The following is a 20,124-nucleotide window of genomic DNA, read 5'->3' on the forward strand; positions in this document are numbered from 1 at the left end:
TTCAAAATTGTGTGTGCTTACCCAGCTGGTGTGGCTCAGTGGATGAGTGTGGTCCCATGAACCAAGAGGTCGCCAGTTCAATTCTCAGTTAGGGCACATGCCCAGGTTGTGGGCTTGATCCCCAATAGGAATAGAAACATCTCTAAGAGAGATCAATTGGCTGCCTCTTGTACACAGTGGGAAGTGAACAAGAGGCAGCCAATTGATGATGTCTCTTATAACTGTTTCCATCCCTTCTCTCCCTTCTTATCTCTCTATAAAATCAGTAATAATTTTTTTTTAATCCTGTGACTAAGGACTATAATCACTTTAAAAAATTCATGTTTATTGAGGTCATATGACTGAATCCTAATTTAGGAAGATATGACATTTTAAGACAATTTCTTATTAGCCTGAAGTATAATCTTCAAATACCAAGTTTTGAATTACTATCAATAGCCTTTAAGAAATGTTCAGTTATACAGAGACTGCAAATATATGTATAGATACTTATCACAGTTTAATGAGAATACAAATCACCTTGGGATCTTGATCAAATGCAGACTGACTCACTAGTTCAGGGTGGGACCTGAGATCCTTTCCTAACAAGCTACCAAGTAATGTCCATGGACTGCACTTGAGTCAAAAGGACAAATGGGGAGGGAGGGCTTGGGGTAATGTTTCCAGTGGTAGCACCAGGCATTGATTAAAAGTAATAATAAGAGCCCTGGTCAGGGTGTCTCAGTTGGCTGAGTGTCACTCCATGCACTGAGAGGTTGCCAATTCAATTCCCAGTCAGGGCACATGCCCAGCTTGATCCCCAGTAGGGGGTGTGCAAGAGGCAGTAGATCAATGTTTCTCTCCCCCTCTCCCTCCCTCTCTAAAATCAATAGCATATTTTAAAAAGAAATAAAACAAATAAAATTGTTTCATGATATGGGAACAGGAAAAAGGCAGTAATACAAATTAACAAAGTTTTACTTAATAAGTGATGTTAATACATATAACTAAATTAACATATTAAAAAGCATTCATAGGCCTTCCAAAAGTATGTGTAATTAAGTTGGCCCAAAACAATATTTGTGTGTTTCCTTTGGAGAAATGGTGGCCTACCTTATATTCAGGCATTGCAGACATTTCACCTGGTTATTTTCAGCCTAGTGCATTTTGCTAAGAAACTAACCTTAGGGCAGATATATAGAACTAAATTTTACAATTAAAAAGCAGGATACTCAAAAGAAGGGTGTCAAACTCAAAGTGCCTATAAGACCAAATGTGCTGTGTAGATGGGGCAAGGGGTTGAGAAGCAGCAGTTTAATGAGAACTAGAGAGCGCCCCATGAAGGAGAAGCCCAGGAGTAGCACCAGCAACAGATACAGTGCAATAGTGTGGAACCAGCATTCCAGGACCTTCGTATTTTTCAAGAGAAACAGAAATATTTTCATATGACATATCCTGATTTCACTCCTAATGTTGGCAAATAATTCAAAATTTAAAAGATATTGAATGTTGTCTATATACCAGGGGATTGTGACTTATACTCAAAAGCAATATTGAATTGAACATTTCAAATTGTTTTTGTTTTAACAGATTACTTTATTAATATGTCATTCTAAACATTACATAGATACAACCTAACACAGTTCTAGTAAGAAGTTCAAGAGTGCATTTATGGCTATTTTAGGAAATATGAATACTTTGGCTTTCATTATTACATCAGATGAAAAAAGCAATTCAAAGAATAGGTTTCATCTCTTCTATGATGTTAACAAAGCCAAGTAGAAAAATAAGTATTAAAAAAAAAAAAGATCCCTAGCTGGTCTGGCTAAATGGATAGAGTGTCGGCCTGCGGACTGAAGGGTCCCGGGTTCAATTCCGGTCAAGGGCACATGCCCAGGTTGTGGGCTCAATCCCCAGTAGAGGGCATGCAGAAGGCAGCTGGTCAATGATTCTCTCTCATCATTGATGTTTCTACCTCTCTCTCCCTCACCCTTCCTCTCTGATATCAATAAAAATGTATTACAAAATAAATAAATAAAGATACTCAAGCAATTTGGAAGCACTTGTTCATGTTGTCTTCACTGCATACTTACTCATACAAATTACTCAATAATAGGAGAAGTGGTTCTTCACCACTATTAGGAACTCAGCAAATATTTGTTGAATGCATCAACTAAGAAAGGAAATGGACCTAATGTGTTGGGACTTACTACATAAGTGGAAAATGTAGCTTTAATAGGGAACGTGCTATACAAATACATCACCTTTTCAAATGTCCAATGCTTAGAACCTCTGATTAAACCAGCTATAATTTCTGCAACACATCGCTGGGTGCTTTCATGTGAATCTGCAACCAAACGTTCTAAATGGGGCTTCAGCACTGGCAAAAAGGCATCATCAAAATTTCTGAATATACCCTATAAAACAAAGATAAGAAAGTTCCTCGGTACTTAAATGACTATCATCTCCATTTGTTTACCATATTAAGACTGTGCTTAAAAACACACACCCAGTTCTCCCTTCTAGAACTTTGTGACATGTAAAATGACCGTATTCTTATCATTTTAACTTAGAGGTACTGTTAATAAATAGAACAAAAATTAATAATCTTTCTGACCTTAAAAATAGCATACCCTTTAGAAAATAACAGAACATGAATACCCTTTAAAAAAATAACATGAACATCAAATGAATCTAGTTTTGTGACTTTTTTGTTTGCTTCAACTGCTAATTACAAAGATAAAGGGAAAAAACCTTTTTTAATAGAGTGCTAGGACAATAAGGCAAGATCAATATGATTGGCATAACTTCCAGAGCCATTTTAAATGAAAATAAGATGACTAAACTCAAACTTTGATCAAATACTTTAAAACGTATAAACCTACAAACTGACAGTCACTAAGCTTTATGAAGAAGGCATATAAATAACAGTTACCTTGAAGAGGCAAAAACGTCGAGGATTAAATTTATCTTTTCCTTTTCTGTCTTCTAAAGATAGAAAAGTAATTAACTGTTCAACAAACTTAGGATCAGAAAAATGATCAAATATGATCTGTTCTGCCTGTAAAGTTAAAGAAAAAGAACATTTAGTGTTTAAAATGCATTTAAAAACAATTCTAAAAACATTAAAATTCATCTATAAAGTTTTAATACCTAACAGTAAGCTACTATTTTTGTTCTAAAGAATTTTCAGCCCTAGCTAGTTGGGCTCAGTGGATATAGTGTCAGCCTGCAGACTGAAAGGTCCCAAGTTAGATTTGGGTCAAGGGCGCATGCCGGGGTTGCAGGCTCAATTCCCACTAGGAGGCGTGCAGGAGGCAGACAATCAATGATTCTCTCTCATCATTGATGTTTCTGTCTCTCTCTCCCTTCCTCTCTGAAATCAATTATATATATATATATATATATATATATATATATATATATATATATATATCCTATATAATAAAAGCCCAGCGACCAAAATGGTGGAACGACCAGAATGACCAGAACAACCATGGCCCCTCGCTCCGGCCAGCCCTACCCCACAGCAGGGACCCCCACCCCGATCGGGGCATGGCCGGCCTGCAAACCTCCCATGGTCCCTCACCCCAGCCGGCCTGCCCCCCAGTGGGGACCCCCACCCCGATTGGGGGCCCCCATTAGGGAAGGCTGGCCAGCCCCCACCCATGCACCGGGCCTATATCCTATCAAATAATAGACAAACATGGTAATTAACCATACCTCCGCTATGCTTCCCATTGGCTAATCAGGGCGATGTGCAAATTAACTGCAAACCAAGATGGCAGCCAGCAGCTGAAGCGAACATGAGGCTTGGTTGCCCGGCAATGGAGGAGGCCAAGGTTCCCCACCTGCCGAGGCCCAGCTCTGAGCTGCACTCTAAGCAACAATGTTGCAATTATAGAAGCTAAACAAACCCCAGAAACCTGCTTTCAGCCAGCCAGCCTTGGAGCTGGAGCCGCAACAAAGTTTCAATTACAGAAGGTAAATAAATCCCAGAATAAAAAAGAAAAAAGAAAAAAAGGAGAGACTGGGAGCTTCAGCTGTAGGCTTGGCCCGGCTGAAAACGGCCCTCAGCCCCTCATCCAGACTGGCCAGGCACCCCAGAGGGGACCCCCACCCTGAAGGGGGTGCGGGCAGCCTGAAAACAGCCATCATCCCCTCATCCAGACTGGCCAGGCACCCCAGTGAGGACCCCCACCCTGAAGGGGGTGCAGGCAGCCTGAAAACAGCCATCAGCCCCTCACCCAGGCTGGCCAGGCACCCAAGCGGGACCCCCACCCTTATCCGGGACACCATTCAGGGCAAACCAGCCGGCCCCCATCTGGCCCCCACCCGTGCACCAGGCCTCTATCCTATATAGTAAAAGGGTAATATGCAAACTGACCCTAACAGCAGAAAGACTGGGAATGACTGGTCACTATGACACACACTGACCACCAGGGGGCAGACGCTCAATCAGGAACTGCCCTCTGGTGGTCAGTGAGCTCTCACATGGGAGGAGCTCTGCTCAGCCACAAGTCAGGCTGATGGCTGCCAGTACAGCGGTGGTGGTGGGAGCCTCTCCTGCCTCCTCAGCAGTGCTAAGGATGTCCGACTGCAGCTTAGGCCTGCTCCCCACTGGCAAGTGGACATCCCCCGATGGCTGCCGGACTGCCAGAGGGATGTATGATTGCCAGCTTAGGCCCAATCCCCTGGGGAGCAGGCCTCAGCCAGCAGATGGTCATCCCCCGAGGGGTCCTAGACTGCGAGAGGGCACAGGCTGGGCTGAGGGACCTCCCCCCTCCCAAGTGCACAAATTTTTGTGCACCGGGCCTCTAGTGTGTGTGTGTGTATAGATATAATTTTTAGTTCTCATAGAGGCTTTCTAAAATCCATATAATATCGCTTCCTAAAAATGTAAAATCCATAAGAGTAGCTAAGTTTCCTTCATCTTCAAGTATGGATTCTATTTCTCAAACTGTGAATTAAAACCAAAACATCTTCTGCTTAGGAAATGAAGGCTTTATGCTACTGTACCATCTTGTGTGCAATTTAGAAAAAATCCCCAAACTGCATACCAAACTCCAGAAAATTATTTCCATATCTATATAGCATCAGAGGTTAAAAGATAAACTTTGTTCAGAATTAGAAAATGCATCTACTACACCAGTAACTTAATGAAAGACATAAACTTAAAAGGCCTTAAGTCAACTTTCAAGCTGACAAATGATTTATGAGGACTAAGGAGTTCTAACTTAAATCTATAAACATCTACGTACTGGGTAACTATCATTTACATACAATAAAACACTAAAAGCCAGTCATTATCCTTGCTTTCAAGAAGCTTATTAGACAGAAATGGTACCAAAAAAAACGAGCCGATAACTATACACAGTAGTGCTCAAGTGAGTGCCAAGTGGGGTAGTAACTTGAGAGTAACTTTAGATACAAAGAGACTCCAGCCACACCTTGGTCTAACAAAATAGGGGAGAACAAGGGAGATGGGTGGTGTGGAGTAAGGGAGTACACATTTACTGGTATTTAACCCAGCGCTATACTGAAACACACAAATTGGGGAGAAAAATGAACTGAATTTGAAATGTATCTGGCTACAAGTAAGTTGCATTTGAACCAGGGCAAGTGTTAACTCATGGTGAAAATGGAATGCTTACCTCTGTCAAATCCTCCCTGCTCCTGCCAAGCTTGGGCTGTTCTTCCACACCAGCATAAACAACCATATTCCTACACAGTAAGAGTTTAAATTGTAATACACGTAAGAAAATATGTAAGATCTTCGTGAATAGAATGCATTGGAAGGTACTTTTAATAAACTCTAATTAGATGCCATGTTTTGGGATAGGAATACATCACTAACAGTCCTGGCCTTAAAAAATCTATCAGATCACTGTGTCCTTATGACACAAATTAGTCAACAATAAGAGATAAACAGGCATTTCTCTGGTCTGGTTTAGGCATGTTTAGTATTAATAGGTAGGAATATGATTAAGAGCAGCTATTAACAAACACATTACACGTATAGTGGTAGAACTGAGGAAGCCTAAGGGCTTTGGTGGAAAAACAAGAAAAGAGGCAGGATCAGGGTATAGCATTGGCAGGACAAAAGAAAAAGAGGAAGAGGCAAAAGCCTGAAGAGTGCGTATTTTTGGTGGTTGAGTCCTTCTAACTGCTTCAAGTGCTTCTGAACATCCCCAGAAGTTTAAAGATAAAACAAATTATATCAGAGATAATAAGCTTAATAGTAAGGTGCATGGGAAATCGTACTTACTGTGGCCAGGTGTAGTATCCCCAGTGAGTTTTTTCCACAAAGTAACTTGACTCCCATTCTTTTTTAGTTTTTGGTATACTTTTGCTATCATAATGCAACCAATGATTATCAGGCCTATCACCAGCAAGAATTTGGGTGGATTTAGGGTATCCGCCTGAGGAAAAAACAAATTACATTTGATAAACTTAAAGATATGTGTGCAATAATTATTCTCAACTTTTAATCAATAGGATTGGTATGCCTTTGTCTTCATAACAGGACTCTCTTATAATTGGTACAAGGCAAGACCAATCATGTATATCACTAGTTTTTACTAAGCCAACTGTTTTCCTTTATAATATTTTAAACTTTGTATTAAAATATTTTTATACTTCTATAGTTTGTATAGAAAAATATTTGCGATCAAGAACTACATACTTTGAAAGAAGCTTCCAAGTCTGCTGAGAAGCACTATTAATTACATTTGGTAGTACTTACTGATTTCATAGGGGTTGATGGTCAGCTTTTTATGGGTTCTTTTTAGCTGCTTAAGAATACCAGCAACAGCTGAGATTGCCATCTGGAAATGAAACAAATAAGGTGGATGTGTCAACTTTTTAAATCTCTTAAATGGTTGCCTGCCTTAATCAAAGCAGAAGCTGGATTTCTTTCAAGAGCAGAGAAATACCTCACCCAGTGATACCTGGTGGCACACGAGTGCTAAATCTGACCTGGAAGGAGTCTCTTACAGTTCTTACTCTTGAACCTTCAACCTTCATGCTAGTCTCTGCCTAGAAAACTTTGATCTTTTCTTCATTACACTAATACATGCTCATTCTTCAAATCTCAGCCAAAACATTTCTTAAGGATCTTTCTCCAATGTACCAGCCTAGGTCAGTCCCACCTTGTACCCCACCTTGAATTCTTTGCAAGTAAAACCAAAAAGTTGTATCCTTGGACATCTTCCCCTTCCTGTAACACTTCATATAATTAACTCGTCAAAGTCAATCTTTCCCATTAACCTATAAACTTGCTCCCCGCTATATCCCCAGTGCTAAAAGGTAGTGTCCAAACATGTCCTCATGTATTTATTAGCTGAGGTATCATCTCTCGACCAAAAGAAGTAGGCTTCAAATCAATGCACTCCAAGATATTTATTGTGTCTTGTTTGTGAAGAATTTAAAGGCTTCACGTGAGGTAAAAATTCTCAAACCCAAGACTGTAACTAAAATAAAATATCTACCTTTCGAACTACAATTGCATCATGGTTGAGATTCTCAATAAAAAAACGTATGGCACGAAGAGGTAATACTCGGTCATCTCTTAAGAGTAGAGACAGAAGCCCAATGCCTATATGCTCAAATTTCCAGGGCCTAAAAAGGGGAAGGGGAAAACAAAATCACAAAACACATTGCTTATAAAACCACTTTTTAACAAAAACAAAACAAAAAAAGCACAACTGAGTTTGAAACATTTTTAAGTATCCCAAATTAAAATAGGTATACTGAAGAACATCCCTCCTATCATTAGCCCAAACTTCCCCTCTTAGTCTTGTAAATTCATGAATCAGACCACAATATTTTGTGATACAGTCTTTCAAGGCCTCCAGGACAAAAAACTCCTATAGTATTTAAAATAAAAGCTTTGAGAATTAAAAAATTCTTGTACTTACAGATTTCTCTGTTCCACACCATCTAGCAAAGTGTTTACCAAATTTTCATAGTTCCTTAAAAAAAAAAAAAAGTTCAGGTGAGGTATTGTTTTAACAAAGTACTAAAATGAACATAAAGTAATAATCTAATTCAAATTCTGGCTAGATTTACCCTCTCACTGGTGAGAAGCAAACCAAAGTAAAAGCAAATGGATGAACAGAGACATTGGGAAAAGAACATGAAGGGTACAAAGAAAACCAAAAAAAGTATTATGCTAGGTACAGAGCAACACAACTGCTCCTGAGTGGACATTCAAAAGTCAATTTGTGAGTAGTGATCAATTAGTTGGGAGTGGTTTGCCCATGTGGCACTCCAAGTATATACATAAGGTAGGCTACTATATATAAGTTTATTATTTTTATATAGAGATATTGGAAAAAATTAATAATCATATTCAGAAGGCAGAGAAACAAATCAAGATAGGAAGGCCCCTGCTTGAGTTTTATCACTGAAGCACTGAAATGCTTTGGTCTCAAAAATCTAGAAACAGGTTACTGATATCCTGATACCAAATTTGTATAAATATGACCAAAAAGCAATTATTTATAAGTGCTATGAGAGATGTGTTCAACTTGAGTTAGTTTTTAATGACTGATATTTGTACTTAAAAATCAAAGAGAATTCACACTGAAAAAAGATATGATATTAAGATTAAGTTTATTTTAAGATGGTGTTTCCCAACTCCATAGCTAAAAGTGTCAATCAGGGATCTTCACAATGATTATTTCCTAAATTTTTGTATTTTTTTACAGAATCAATGTGTAAATTTTATTACACAGTTATGGTTTACCTATATTTTAGAGATATCTAAAACCCACTATCTATAATGTAATCTTCTTTGACAAGTAGGCACGTTTAATTACCTTAGGGCATCAGCATTCTTTACTTGTTGGCGTCTAAGTCCTTCTTTTATTTCTTCTAAGCTAGGCATTATCTGGCTGGTAGAGGGGTTTTTTGATTGTTGAAGTAATTCTGCTATTCCAACACATGACTTGGGAATCTTATTAAAAAGAAAAGCCAGGGGGAAAAAGTGAAGTATTGACACATACTACAATATGGATGAATCTTGACAATATTATGTTAAGTGAAAGAAGCCAGAAATAAAAGGCCACATATTGTATGATTCCATTTATATGAAATGTCCATAAAAGGTAAGTTCACAGAGAAAGAAAGTAGATGAGTGATTTTCAGAGGCTACAGGTATGGGGGAACTGGGAAGTAACTGTTGCTGGGTATATAGTTTCTTTTTGACTGAGGAAAAGGTTCTGGAATTAAGAGTAGTGATAGTTGTACAACCCTATGAATACACTATTGTTGAGTGAATGTTTGGAATGTGAATTAGATTTCAATTAAAAAAATTTTTAGCGGTTTAATCTAATGACAGCTGTAAATAGCAAAACTGTTTAATAAAAAAGGAATACATTTAGAGCAGTGATTTTTAAACCAGAGGACAGATATCAAACATAACCACTTTAGAAGAGGAGCATTCAACCGTGCTCACATCTCTTTTAGCCATCCTGATTCTAATGGGTGCCTAATATGCACGGGAAGATTTGTAGATGATCTACTGCTACGTCTCTCCATTTGAGCACCCAGGAACCTGATATTCTCTACTTTTTCATTTGTCAAATCATTCCATTTCAATTTTCTTCATTATAAATTATGAACCCAGTGGCTAGTATGAATCGCACTCTAAAATAGCAATTCTTTGAAAAATGAGGCCACAGTGTGTACAGGGAATAATGGTAATTACAACAATGTAATAGCCCTTTGCGGCCCCTTGGAAGAGAGCAGTCTAGCTCACTCCTGGCCATGCTCCAACCTCCTACTCCACCCTGCTATCTACGGTAAAGATCACAAAGAAAACAAAACAAATGCTTTCAAAAATTAATTATCAAGAACATTACTACAGAAAAAAAGATAAGAAAAATAGAAAAGCATTTTAACAGGGTAGTATTTCCACTAAAATCTGAATTAAGAAATGGCTATACTTACTGTGAAGTCCAAGCCAATTGTTTCATACTGACGATGAATCTTTTCTGCCAGGTCATCAAATAGTCTCACTATTGATGGTTTTTCTAGGGACATGGCTTTGCTAAGACCAGAAGAAACAATTGCTGGCCAAGTCTGTACAATACAGTCCCAATCATGAAGGTTTGCCAAGCATACACCACTGTGATTTCCAAGGAGACAATACAAGGCACCCTGCAGAAAAATAATTATTAATATGGGAACTAAGAAGCCACTCACCTACATGATGGTTTTAAATTTACTAAACAGTGATTATTGATTCTGTTTAGTAACATAGGTTCACATATTTGTTTGGCATGTTACTTTTAGAAATTTGAACTTGACATTTAATTAAGTGTCATCCAGTAATATTTTCTCTAAGTCATTTAACAGGGGGCTAGCTCAAAAAATGGCTATTCGGATAATATAAAAGTGAAAGGATTTTGTTTTTAAGACAAAGCTTCCATCCCAATTCTCTTGTACTACAACTATATTGTAAAGGTCATGAACTATATAGACCACTCCTAGCATTTTAGGGCATAAATGTGTAGAATGATTTCTGAAGTAGTTAATATATCTTTCCCACGTATTTTCCTAAGTATATAAAAACAAGGCTACTTAATTATACTGTGTATTTTCTAGTCATAAAAGTTCAATTTATCAGAATGATTCTGATGACAGTAAGTTACATTTCGATGAAAAGAACAATTAGTACCCAAACATTTCCTGAACATTCACCCGAACTAAGTTCCGATCAGACTTCTTACCCACCTGATGCTGTACTCCTCTTTACAGGTCCTCTTAAGGTCACTGTTAAGCTCACCTATACTGATCTAATAGACATTTTTCAATTTTGATATTACTTAATCTATCTGATTTTGAGCATTTAAAATGCTTTCAACAAGATCAATAAAATACCTCCCAATGAGTTACACCTTCTACATTGGGGGGAGAGGAGGGAAGCACATTTTTTTCCATTAAGGATCATGTAGTAAATAATTGGCCATACAGCCTCTGTTGAAACTACTCATCTGTCACCATAGCATAAAATAGCTATAGACAATACATAAAGGAATGGAAATGGCTGTGTTCCAATAAAACTTTATTTACAAAAGCAAGTGACTGAGCGCAAGCTATAGTTTGTTGACCTGTTCTTACAGGCTAATTTCAAGGAACTTGTTTAGTTCTCATCTTAACTCTTTCCAGAAAGCAACTGACAGTACTGGTTGAATTTTCCTTCTAGAAAGAAGTCTCCTTATCGTCTGTCATTCTTCTCATTATTTAATGTATTTATTACCTTTCCCTTCTCAGTTACCCCTTCCTCGTGGGCTTCTAATGAAGTTTTCTCAACACCTGCCTCCTGGTCCTGCCTTACTCTCCTCCTAGGCTCTCATACCCATGTCTAAAGATTTCAATTATCATCAACATACACTGAAACAGTATTTTAAAATCCAAACTCAGGTGTCTAACTGCCTTGCCTCTTAGTTTATTGAAACTACTTCAAATTAAACTTGTCCAAACAAATTAATTTATAATCTAGTCTCCTCTCTCTGATGTACCCAACAACCAGGTGTACAATGCAGAACCTTAATAATTTAGATACTTTTTTCAGTCCCCGCCACATTCAACTAGCAAGTCTTATCAATTCTCCCTCATAAATCACTTTCAATCAGCCCAGTTCTGATGGTATAAATCAGTGGTTCTCAACCTTCTGGCCCTTTAGATACAGTTCCTCATGTTGTGACCCAACCATAAAATTATTTTTGTTGCTACTTCATAACTGTAGTGTTGCTACTGTTATGAATAGTAATGTAAATATCTGATATGCAGGATGGTGTTAGGCGACCCCTGTGAAAGGGTCGTTCGACTGCCAAAGGGGTCGCGACCCACAGGTTGAGAACCGCTGCAACGGTTTTGATAAATAATTTAATAATTGGGAAGAAAACAATAAACTGTACCTGTGAAGTACACTGATGTCTTCAACTTACTTTGAAATACATAAAAAAATAAGATGGCTGAAGAAATAAGATATGAGATAAAGTAAATAAAGCTTTAAAATGGTAGACATTACCTGAATGGTGGATAGTCACTGAAGAATTATTTCAACCTTTCTGTATGTTTGAAAATTTTTATAATAAAACAAAACAAAAAATAACTGTACCTTGAACTGCTGTTGTGTGACATCTTGTCTGTCAGGTCGTAAAAACTCCAAAACCAAGGGAATGATATCTCTGCAGCAGAAGTTATATGCTCCCAAGGCAGAAAAAAATGTTTGCTGAGCCTTATTTCTGACCTAGAGAGAGTATTAACAGAGGGCTTTTATTCAATGGTAGACAAACTACAAAAATTTCTAAATGAATTATCATAAAGTAAAAATTTAAATACTATAATAGAAAAATATACCAAAGCAATGCCTTAACAAAAACAAATAATTATCTTTTTATCAAAAGGAAAGCATGACCACCAACCATATCTATGACTTAGGTTACATAAGTACAAATGTTTTTTATAAAGGAGAGACTAAATGGAACCAGTATGCATTTGATCAGTAACACTATCAGCAGGATATTAAACTTCTTATTCCGAGTTACTCTTGATGAAAAGTCTGCTATTCTCTAAAACACAGAACTTAATTTTTTCAATACCAATGTTATCACCACATATTTTATAACACAAGCAAAATATTCAGCGTAAATATGAAAACAACACACAGTACATATTTTAAATCCTTTTCAAAGTAAGTTTAGGTGAAATATCTGGGTTAAAGACTAGTTTCCCAATTTGTATTATTTTATAAATACAGAATAATTAGCTGTACATGAATCTCTTTACTTTTTTCAGTTTTCCATGATTAGAGATAATCTCTTGGTCCCATACTACCTTAAAGGATAGACCCCATAATTCACATGGTAGCAGCTTCCTAAAATCCAAACATAACACCTAGGAGGGATTACATGGCCTTTATGATGTGATTTAATTAAGTGGCAGCAACATTACACTAGCACTATCCATCAACTTCAATTAATTTTTTTTAATTGGAGAAGCAATTACACAGAGCAAAAATAGTAATTATTTTTAAAAGACTAGCAAAATTAGCATGAATATATTTACGATTTGAAAGATGTTCTCTATGCCAATAAATTCTAAACTCCCTTGTTAACATGGGGATATTTAGATTGCATGTAATAAAATGGGAGTGGGGAGAGTGGTGTTTAGACTAGGCCTTACCTGACTGTATGAACTTGTAGATAAACGAAGAAGATCTCTGATCATATCTTGATGTACCTTTTTGTACTCACAACCTTCAACAGTTAGTGTTCGTAGCTACAAAAAATCAATGTAAATCAAATCTCAAAAGTTTGTACTAAAAGCTCATTTAATTATGAAGTAACACAAATAATTAAATATTCATCTGGAAAACTGTCATTTAAAGAAGTCATCTTGATTTTAAAAAGATATTTACCTCATGCTGCAACATTACTCTGTCAATCAACAGTGCTCTGATATGTTGTTTTTTCCCATGGAGCTGAAAGATAAAGTAGAAAACACTTCAACATTTTCCCTAAATGACCACAACAGTGGATTGTCCTGAAACCCTTAATGAAAAATTAGTTCAAAGAAGGTCATGGCAGGCTGGTGACTAGTGGAGGTAGTTCATTTATTCTAAAGCCAACAGGTTTATTTTAAAATGTACTATTTCAATCAATTTTATGTATAACAATAGAAATATTCCCTTTAAATGGCTCATCCAACACCCCATTTTTCTGATAAATTATGAACAGATTCATGCATGGGAAGCAATAGAAAGCAATGGAGTTGGTTCTTATTCTGTCAAAGTACACAAACAGCCTACAAAGAAAATTTCTGGACTCAGTTACATTTATAAGTAGACTCCCTAGGTGACTGTGTGTGTTTACTACAGAATATAATATCTTTTATTTTTCTGAAAATTATCATTTAAGCTCTCCCTCACCCCCAATCTTCTACCCAGTCACATTGGTCATCAAGTCCCCACAATTCCTTCTTTTTTATTTATTTTTTAATACATTTTATTGATTTTTTTACAGAGAGGGAGGGAGAGGGATAGAGAGTTAGAAACATCGATGAGAGAGAAACATCGATCAGCTGCCTTCTGCACACTCCCTACTGGGAATGTACCTGCAACCAAGGTACATGCCCTTGGCCGGAATCGAACCTGGGACCCTTGAGTCCACAGGCCGACGCTCTGTCCACTGAGCCAAACCGGTTAGGGCAATTCCTTCTTTTTTAAAACACCTTTTCTCCATCTTCATGCCAGTGACCAGATTCAGGCTATTTCTCCATCTGGGCTATTAAAATACTTTAACCAACCTCCTATTTCCAGTCTCAATCTCCTACTGCATATTTTTCACAGTGGTAAAAGAGCTTTTCAAAATTCATTCAACTGAATATTGCTCTTTCTAATATTCAAGCCAGATCTAGTTAAAAATCTTTAATGACACCCCTGAATATAAAACTAAAGCACTTTCTGGGGAAAAAATTATAAATGACCTGGTGTAGCACCTACGACTATTCCCAACAGCCAGTTTCCTAAAGCAAGCCATGTGTGTAACATCTCCCTTTTATATACTGCTAGAGGCCCAGTGCACAAAATTTGTGCACTAGGGCGGAGGTGGCGGTGGGGAGGTCAGGTCCCCTCAGCCCAGCCTGCACCCTCTCATAGTCCAGAAGCCCTTGGGGAATGTCCAATTGCCAGCTTAGGCCCGCTCCCCACGACATCCTTAGTGCTGCCCTGCCACCACCGCTGTGCTCACCAGCTGTGAGCTCAGCTTCTGGATGAGCAGCGCTCTCCCTGTGGGAGTACACTGACCACCAGGGGGCAGCTCCTGCATTGAGCATCTGCCCCCTAGTGGTCACCGTGTGTCATAGTGACCGGCTGTTCCACTGTTAGGTGATTTGCATATTAGCCTTTTATTATATAGGACTAGAGGCCCGATGCACGAAGATTCGTGCAAGAATGGGCCTTCCTTCCCCTGGCTGCCAGCACCGCCTCCGCTCTGGCCTGGAGACACCTTTCCACCTTCCCACGCTGCCCAGAGCGGCTATGTATGCAAATTAACCTGCCATCTTTGTTGGGTTAATTTGCATACTCACTCCTGATTGGCTGGTGGGTGTCACAAAGGTATGGTCAATTTGCATCTTTCTTTTATTAGTGTAGATTCCTTCTGTCTAGCATTTCTTGCCTACATAAGAAACTAACACAACCTTTTTAGACCTAATTTAAATAAAAACCTCCTATAAAGAAAACTGCCAAGAACATCAAATGGCTAACTTAAGTATTCTTTCTTCTATGCTCTGAGAGAAACTTGTACTGACTTTTCCTGAAGCATAAATACAACATGAGATATATTTTCCTCTGATCTACATAAAGTGCCTTTGGACAATTCCTATCTTTTACTCAGTACTTCAGGATCTTACAAGGCAGTTTCAATGCCATTGCCAAGTTATCACACTCCAAATTCCCACTGAGAGTTAAGAGACTGTGGAAATAGACTGAAGAGTTTGTTTCAGAAAAATACATTTTTTTCCTAGGACCCTTTTGATTATATCATGACATCATATTTAAAAATCTACTATTTTTTCTTATGTCAACTTCTTCTCTATGCCTAATAATCACTAAATGAGGTGGTTATATTACACATCTTTAAAAATATTATTTCAGAGTTGTAGGGGAAAATACTGACCCGATTTTCCATTGATTTTTTTACTAGGTTAAAGCTTTTCCAACGGGAGTCAAATTCATGCTTGTGAGATCCTTGGAACTGCAAAAGGTCTCCAATAATCTGTGTCAAAAAATTTCAAATTTTTTATTTTTAAGTCATTGCATCAAACCTATCCTATTAATAAATATGAAACTATTAGATGACAACTGTACCTTTATGATAAGAAACAATGACTTGGTGTCATCTTCTGAATTATTAAGTATGTGGTCTATAAGAAGAAAAGAAATCAGATTTTGGTTAAAATATTTTGAATTACTACAGTACTCCTAATACATTAAAAGCCTATTAGTTAAGGAAAAAAACACCTCATGATATTCTCACTATTGAGAATGAAAAATGTTAAGTAAAAGCACGTATGTTACAGAATTAAATTCTAAATATTTATTAGTAAAAAAAAAAATGCATATATGTACTTACTAAGAAGTTTCCTTATTACTCTAGCGATGGCTTCTCGGTGGTTCTCTCGGGATAAATCTGTTTTAGAAAAATGAGAAGGTATTTTAGAGACACTGAAACACTTCCATACTGTTGAAGTTTTTATCAACAGTTTGTTTAAAGAAGAGATAATGTATCCAGGAGAAAAATAAACAAGTGAGTTGGCCTTTATAATAGCTGGATTAATGACTAAGCATGATATAGAATAACCTTCACATTTACAATGACCTGTTTATAAAACTTGATTAGACAGGCAAGGAAGAGGGAGGAAAAAAACCTATCTTTGCCAATATATATTTCAAAGACTCTATTCACTAACTAGAGACCATAAATGCATAGGATTCTCTAATTAGTTATGGGTGACCCAAATCAAGCAAGCTAAAATTACTCTAGCAATTAATGCAACTAACTCCAGTGTTAATCCAGCAATAGGGAAGTGTGTCAAATTTCTACCAATGTTAGATTCAGAACATTAAATGAACAGAATAAAATGCTTTGCATAAATATTTATATGAAATTTAACTACGGTAGAAAAAAGAGATAGTCAGAATATATAAAGGTTATAATATTCTCATTCATATCAAGTATATCAGTTCTAAAACAATCCTAAATATAAATGAATATTACAGTATATGAAAGTCTGCCTCTGCAAATAGAAAATATCCAAATATTTACTGACCCAAATTTCTACCTTGAACTAGCTTACCCTTATATAATAATTTTCTAGTTTCTCCAGAAAAATATAACTATTGTGTAATTAATATTCACTTTTATATATAAAAAGGAGCATAGGAAAATTATAACCACAAAATTATTCCATTTTAACCCTTTAGAGTAATTGACAAAAAATAGACTATGCAGATTTACTCAGATTAGGATTCACATACCATATTCAAGTCCAGTATACAACTTTGTCTCTTCCAAGGACACCATACTTGGAACCCTGTACAAAAACAAGAGTGCTTGTATTTATTAATAATACCAATAATAAGGGTTAAAGGGAAAAATGTCATTGCTAGAATGTTTAAATCAAAACAAAGATGATGATGCTCTTTTAACAAACACAGATTTCCCATCTTCAATACTTCAATTCTTTACTTTATCCTTGTGAGGATAGATGCTATCTCTTTCATCAGTAAGAACAATAGTACTCATCTTAAAGAAAATGTTAATTACATTTAATGACTTTGGGGGGAGTGATTCACTGCCCAAATGAGTGTTGTATTGATATTCTATAGTCAAGTGTAAAAGCTTAAGTCTGATGATAAACATTTATACATTTATACAAAGGAAAGTTAGATTTGTAATAGCATAGTAAGGGTTAAAAGTAGTCACCAAAAACCCACAATCAAATTTTATTGTAGAATATATAGCAGACAAGCTTCTTTAGACAATCAATACCCTTCCTCTTAAAACCAGCCAAACTTATTTCTCCTACCATCTGCAGAAAAATGCCACTACTTCAGAAGATGTTCAGAGGTAAAAAAAAACAAAAAACCCACTGCATTTCCTAGTTAAAGATCTGTCACAAAGAAACATGTTACTGAAATAAACTGAACTAGTTAAATCTATTAAATGAAAAGTCACTTTTTAGGTATGTGAGAACAGGTATTGGAAAATACAAACTTCTGTAACTGAAATCTAAATTTTCTACAAAAATACTTTAATTTTCAACATTTTATATCAAAATATGAGAATGAATTCAATAACTTTTTATAAACAAAGAGATATTACTTTCTAAGAGGAGAAACACAGGCACAAATGCCAAGAAAACATGGGATAAGCATATATAAGGGCTAAGTAGCAACAAACAGAAATTTTACAGTTATTACTCATCACTTATGAATTACACAGCCTTGTAATGAAGAAAACACTTTAAAATCAACACATTCCATCTCTAGTGTATTTTTATACGTTAAATTATCTTTACCTTAATATTTCATAGTTTTAAATTCTGGGATTTATCTAAATAGTAATAACATCACGATTACTAAAATGCCAATTATAAGTATGTCCCTCCCCATAATCTATGCCTAGAATGAAAACAGTATCATCACAAGATTCAAAACCAAGCCTACAGAGTATAAACAAAGAATGGTAATGGGTTATAATATAAAATGCTAATTTGCTTCTCAGAGATTTTCAAGTTCAAATTCTAATTCTTAATCTGGTTTTCAGCCCTAGTTGGTTTGGCTCAGTGGCTAGAGTGTCAGCCTCCGGACTGAAGGGTCCCAGGTTCAATTCCAGTCAAGGGCATATGCCCGGGGTTGCAGGCTTGATCCCTAGTAGGGAGCGTGCAGGAGGCAGTCAATCAATGATTCTCTCTCATCATTGATTTTTCTATCTTTCTCTCCCTCTCCCTTTCTCTCTGAAATCAATAAAAATATATATTTTTAAAAATCTGGTTTTCATTGCATAAAACTTGGAAACTTGAGCATTCTGTAAAATTGTGTATGACTGAAAAATAGATATGTACCCAGAATTTAGTCAGTAAAAATAAAATAAGATTTCTTTAAAATGAATGTAAAGGGGAGTCCATGTCTACTGAAACTAGATTTCACCAGCAAAGAGAAAAAGGCTGTGCTTAAGCAGTAACAAGCAAAAAGCATAAGACTGTTACCACCCTGGCCTAACCTCCCTTGGTAGAGGATGGGGAGGTGCTTGTCATGAGCTGTCACATGAGAGGACATCTCCTCACTGCTGCTATAAATATAAGTAGTTTACTAAAGTAGGAATACAATTGTACCATACCTAGTCCATACCTAGTACCAAATAATATTGAACCAAGCATACATTTTAATTATCACAAAATTAGTCTTACAAGTAACATAAAAAACAATCTCTACAGCAAACCTCAGAACAATTTTTACTATATCCAAAGGGAGGAGGGAGAACCTATCAAACAAACTAAAAAAAACCCAACCCTATTAATTGGTAATTTGAAATGGTTTTTTTGGTATGCATTTATGATCCTAGTAACCAATTACACTGTAATCACTTTTAAAAACAAGTCTCAACTATAAGCCCTGATACCAATTTTTAAAATCCACGTGTCACTCTAAATAGTTCCCCTATTAAAAAATTTGAAGAAAGATGATCAGTTATTATAATTACTTTAAAATATCAGCCTGCATGGGATTTTAAAGTATAGTATTAAGTAACCCATTTAAATAAAAATTACTTAGGCTTTTATTTTTAAAATCTAAATTAAAATACATCTACAGAACTCAAGTGTAGAGAAGGCATCTGATTAGACATATATTTCAGTTTTGTTTATTCTTGTCCATCACTAATTCCTTTTAGGTTTATTTATTTAAGATTCAGCTTTAACTGATCTCTTATCTAATAAGTTTATTGAACTCCAGTTGGGTTGACATGTTTTACAGTAAATGTTTCTCCGCAAGTGTAAAAACATATTTATACCAATTTATTTCTTCTGATCTCTAAAAGAATAATTTTCTAAAAGAAATCTCTAGTCATGACCTATTTATCTCTTGTGGCCACTTTATAAGTCATGTGCAGCCATACTCTGTTACTTAAAACTGCTCTTGTAACTTTTAGTTATGAACATCTTAGCTGAATAGAATTAAAGTACTGTCAACTTACAGATCTGTGTTCTGATTAAAAGCCATACTAGCAATATATATAATTTAAATCAAATACCATCACTTTCCCACCTCAAGTGAAATTTATTCTTCTCACATTCACTGTTTCATTTTACATGGAGTAAGTAATTTGACACAAGAACTAAATAAAATTCTGACAAGTAATTTCAACACAACATATTATAAATATCATCCATAAATAATGAAGTTAAATCAACTAAATAGTACCAGGCCATCTAATTTATAACAAGATCTATTCAATATGTGTGCCACCGGGCGGGGGGAGTGGGAGGAGGGGATGGGACCTGTAAGTTTCCACAACTATGTAATTGGTACCACTAGATGGCAATCTTCTTTAGATGTGATCAGAGTAG

At 36.4% G+C, this 20,124-nt stretch overlaps 1 protein-coding gene across 2 annotated transcripts in view; it reads right to left on the reverse strand.

Moving 5' to 3' along the window:
• The window catches only part of PSME4 (proteasome activator subunit 4), an 89,480-nt gene that overhangs the window by 14,708 nt on the left and 54,648 nt on the right, over positions 1–20,124 (reverse strand). For both annotated transcript variants that reach the window (XM_070429217.1, XM_070429218.1), the window contains exons 21-36: positions 17,033–17,088; positions 16,128–16,184; positions 15,863–15,918; positions 15,672–15,770; positions 13,412–13,474; positions 13,177–13,272; positions 12,110–12,241; positions 9,934–10,143; positions 8,802–8,938; positions 7,899–7,952; positions 7,470–7,599; positions 6,725–6,806; positions 6,248–6,401; positions 5,634–5,703; positions 2,915–3,040; positions 2,244–2,396 (exon numbers count right to left, since the gene is read on the reverse strand). In XM_070429217.1, the coding sequence (XP_070285318.1) occupies positions 2,244–2,396; positions 2,915–3,040; positions 5,634–5,703; positions 6,248–6,401; positions 6,725–6,806; positions 7,470–7,599; positions 7,899–7,952; positions 8,802–8,938; positions 9,934–10,143; positions 12,110–12,241; positions 13,177–13,272; positions 13,412–13,474; positions 15,672–15,770; positions 15,863–15,918; positions 16,128–16,184; positions 17,033–17,088 (1,675 nt within the window). The remainder of the gene's footprint in view (positions 1–2,243; positions 2,397–2,914; positions 3,041–5,633; positions 5,704–6,247; positions 6,402–6,724; positions 6,807–7,469; positions 7,600–7,898; positions 7,953–8,801; positions 8,939–9,933; positions 10,144–12,109; positions 12,242–13,176; positions 13,273–13,411; positions 13,475–15,671; positions 15,771–15,862; positions 15,919–16,127; positions 16,185–17,032; positions 17,089–20,124) is intronic.

This window comes from Myotis yumanensis, unplaced genomic scaffold (genome assembly GCF_028538775.1).
Source record: "Myotis yumanensis isolate MYYU_CA2020_CCGP unplaced genomic scaffold, mMyoYum1.0.hap1 SCAF_11, whole genome shotgun sequence".
Lineage (NCBI taxonomy): Eukaryota > Metazoa > Chordata > Mammalia > Chiroptera > Vespertilionidae > Myotis > Myotis yumanensis.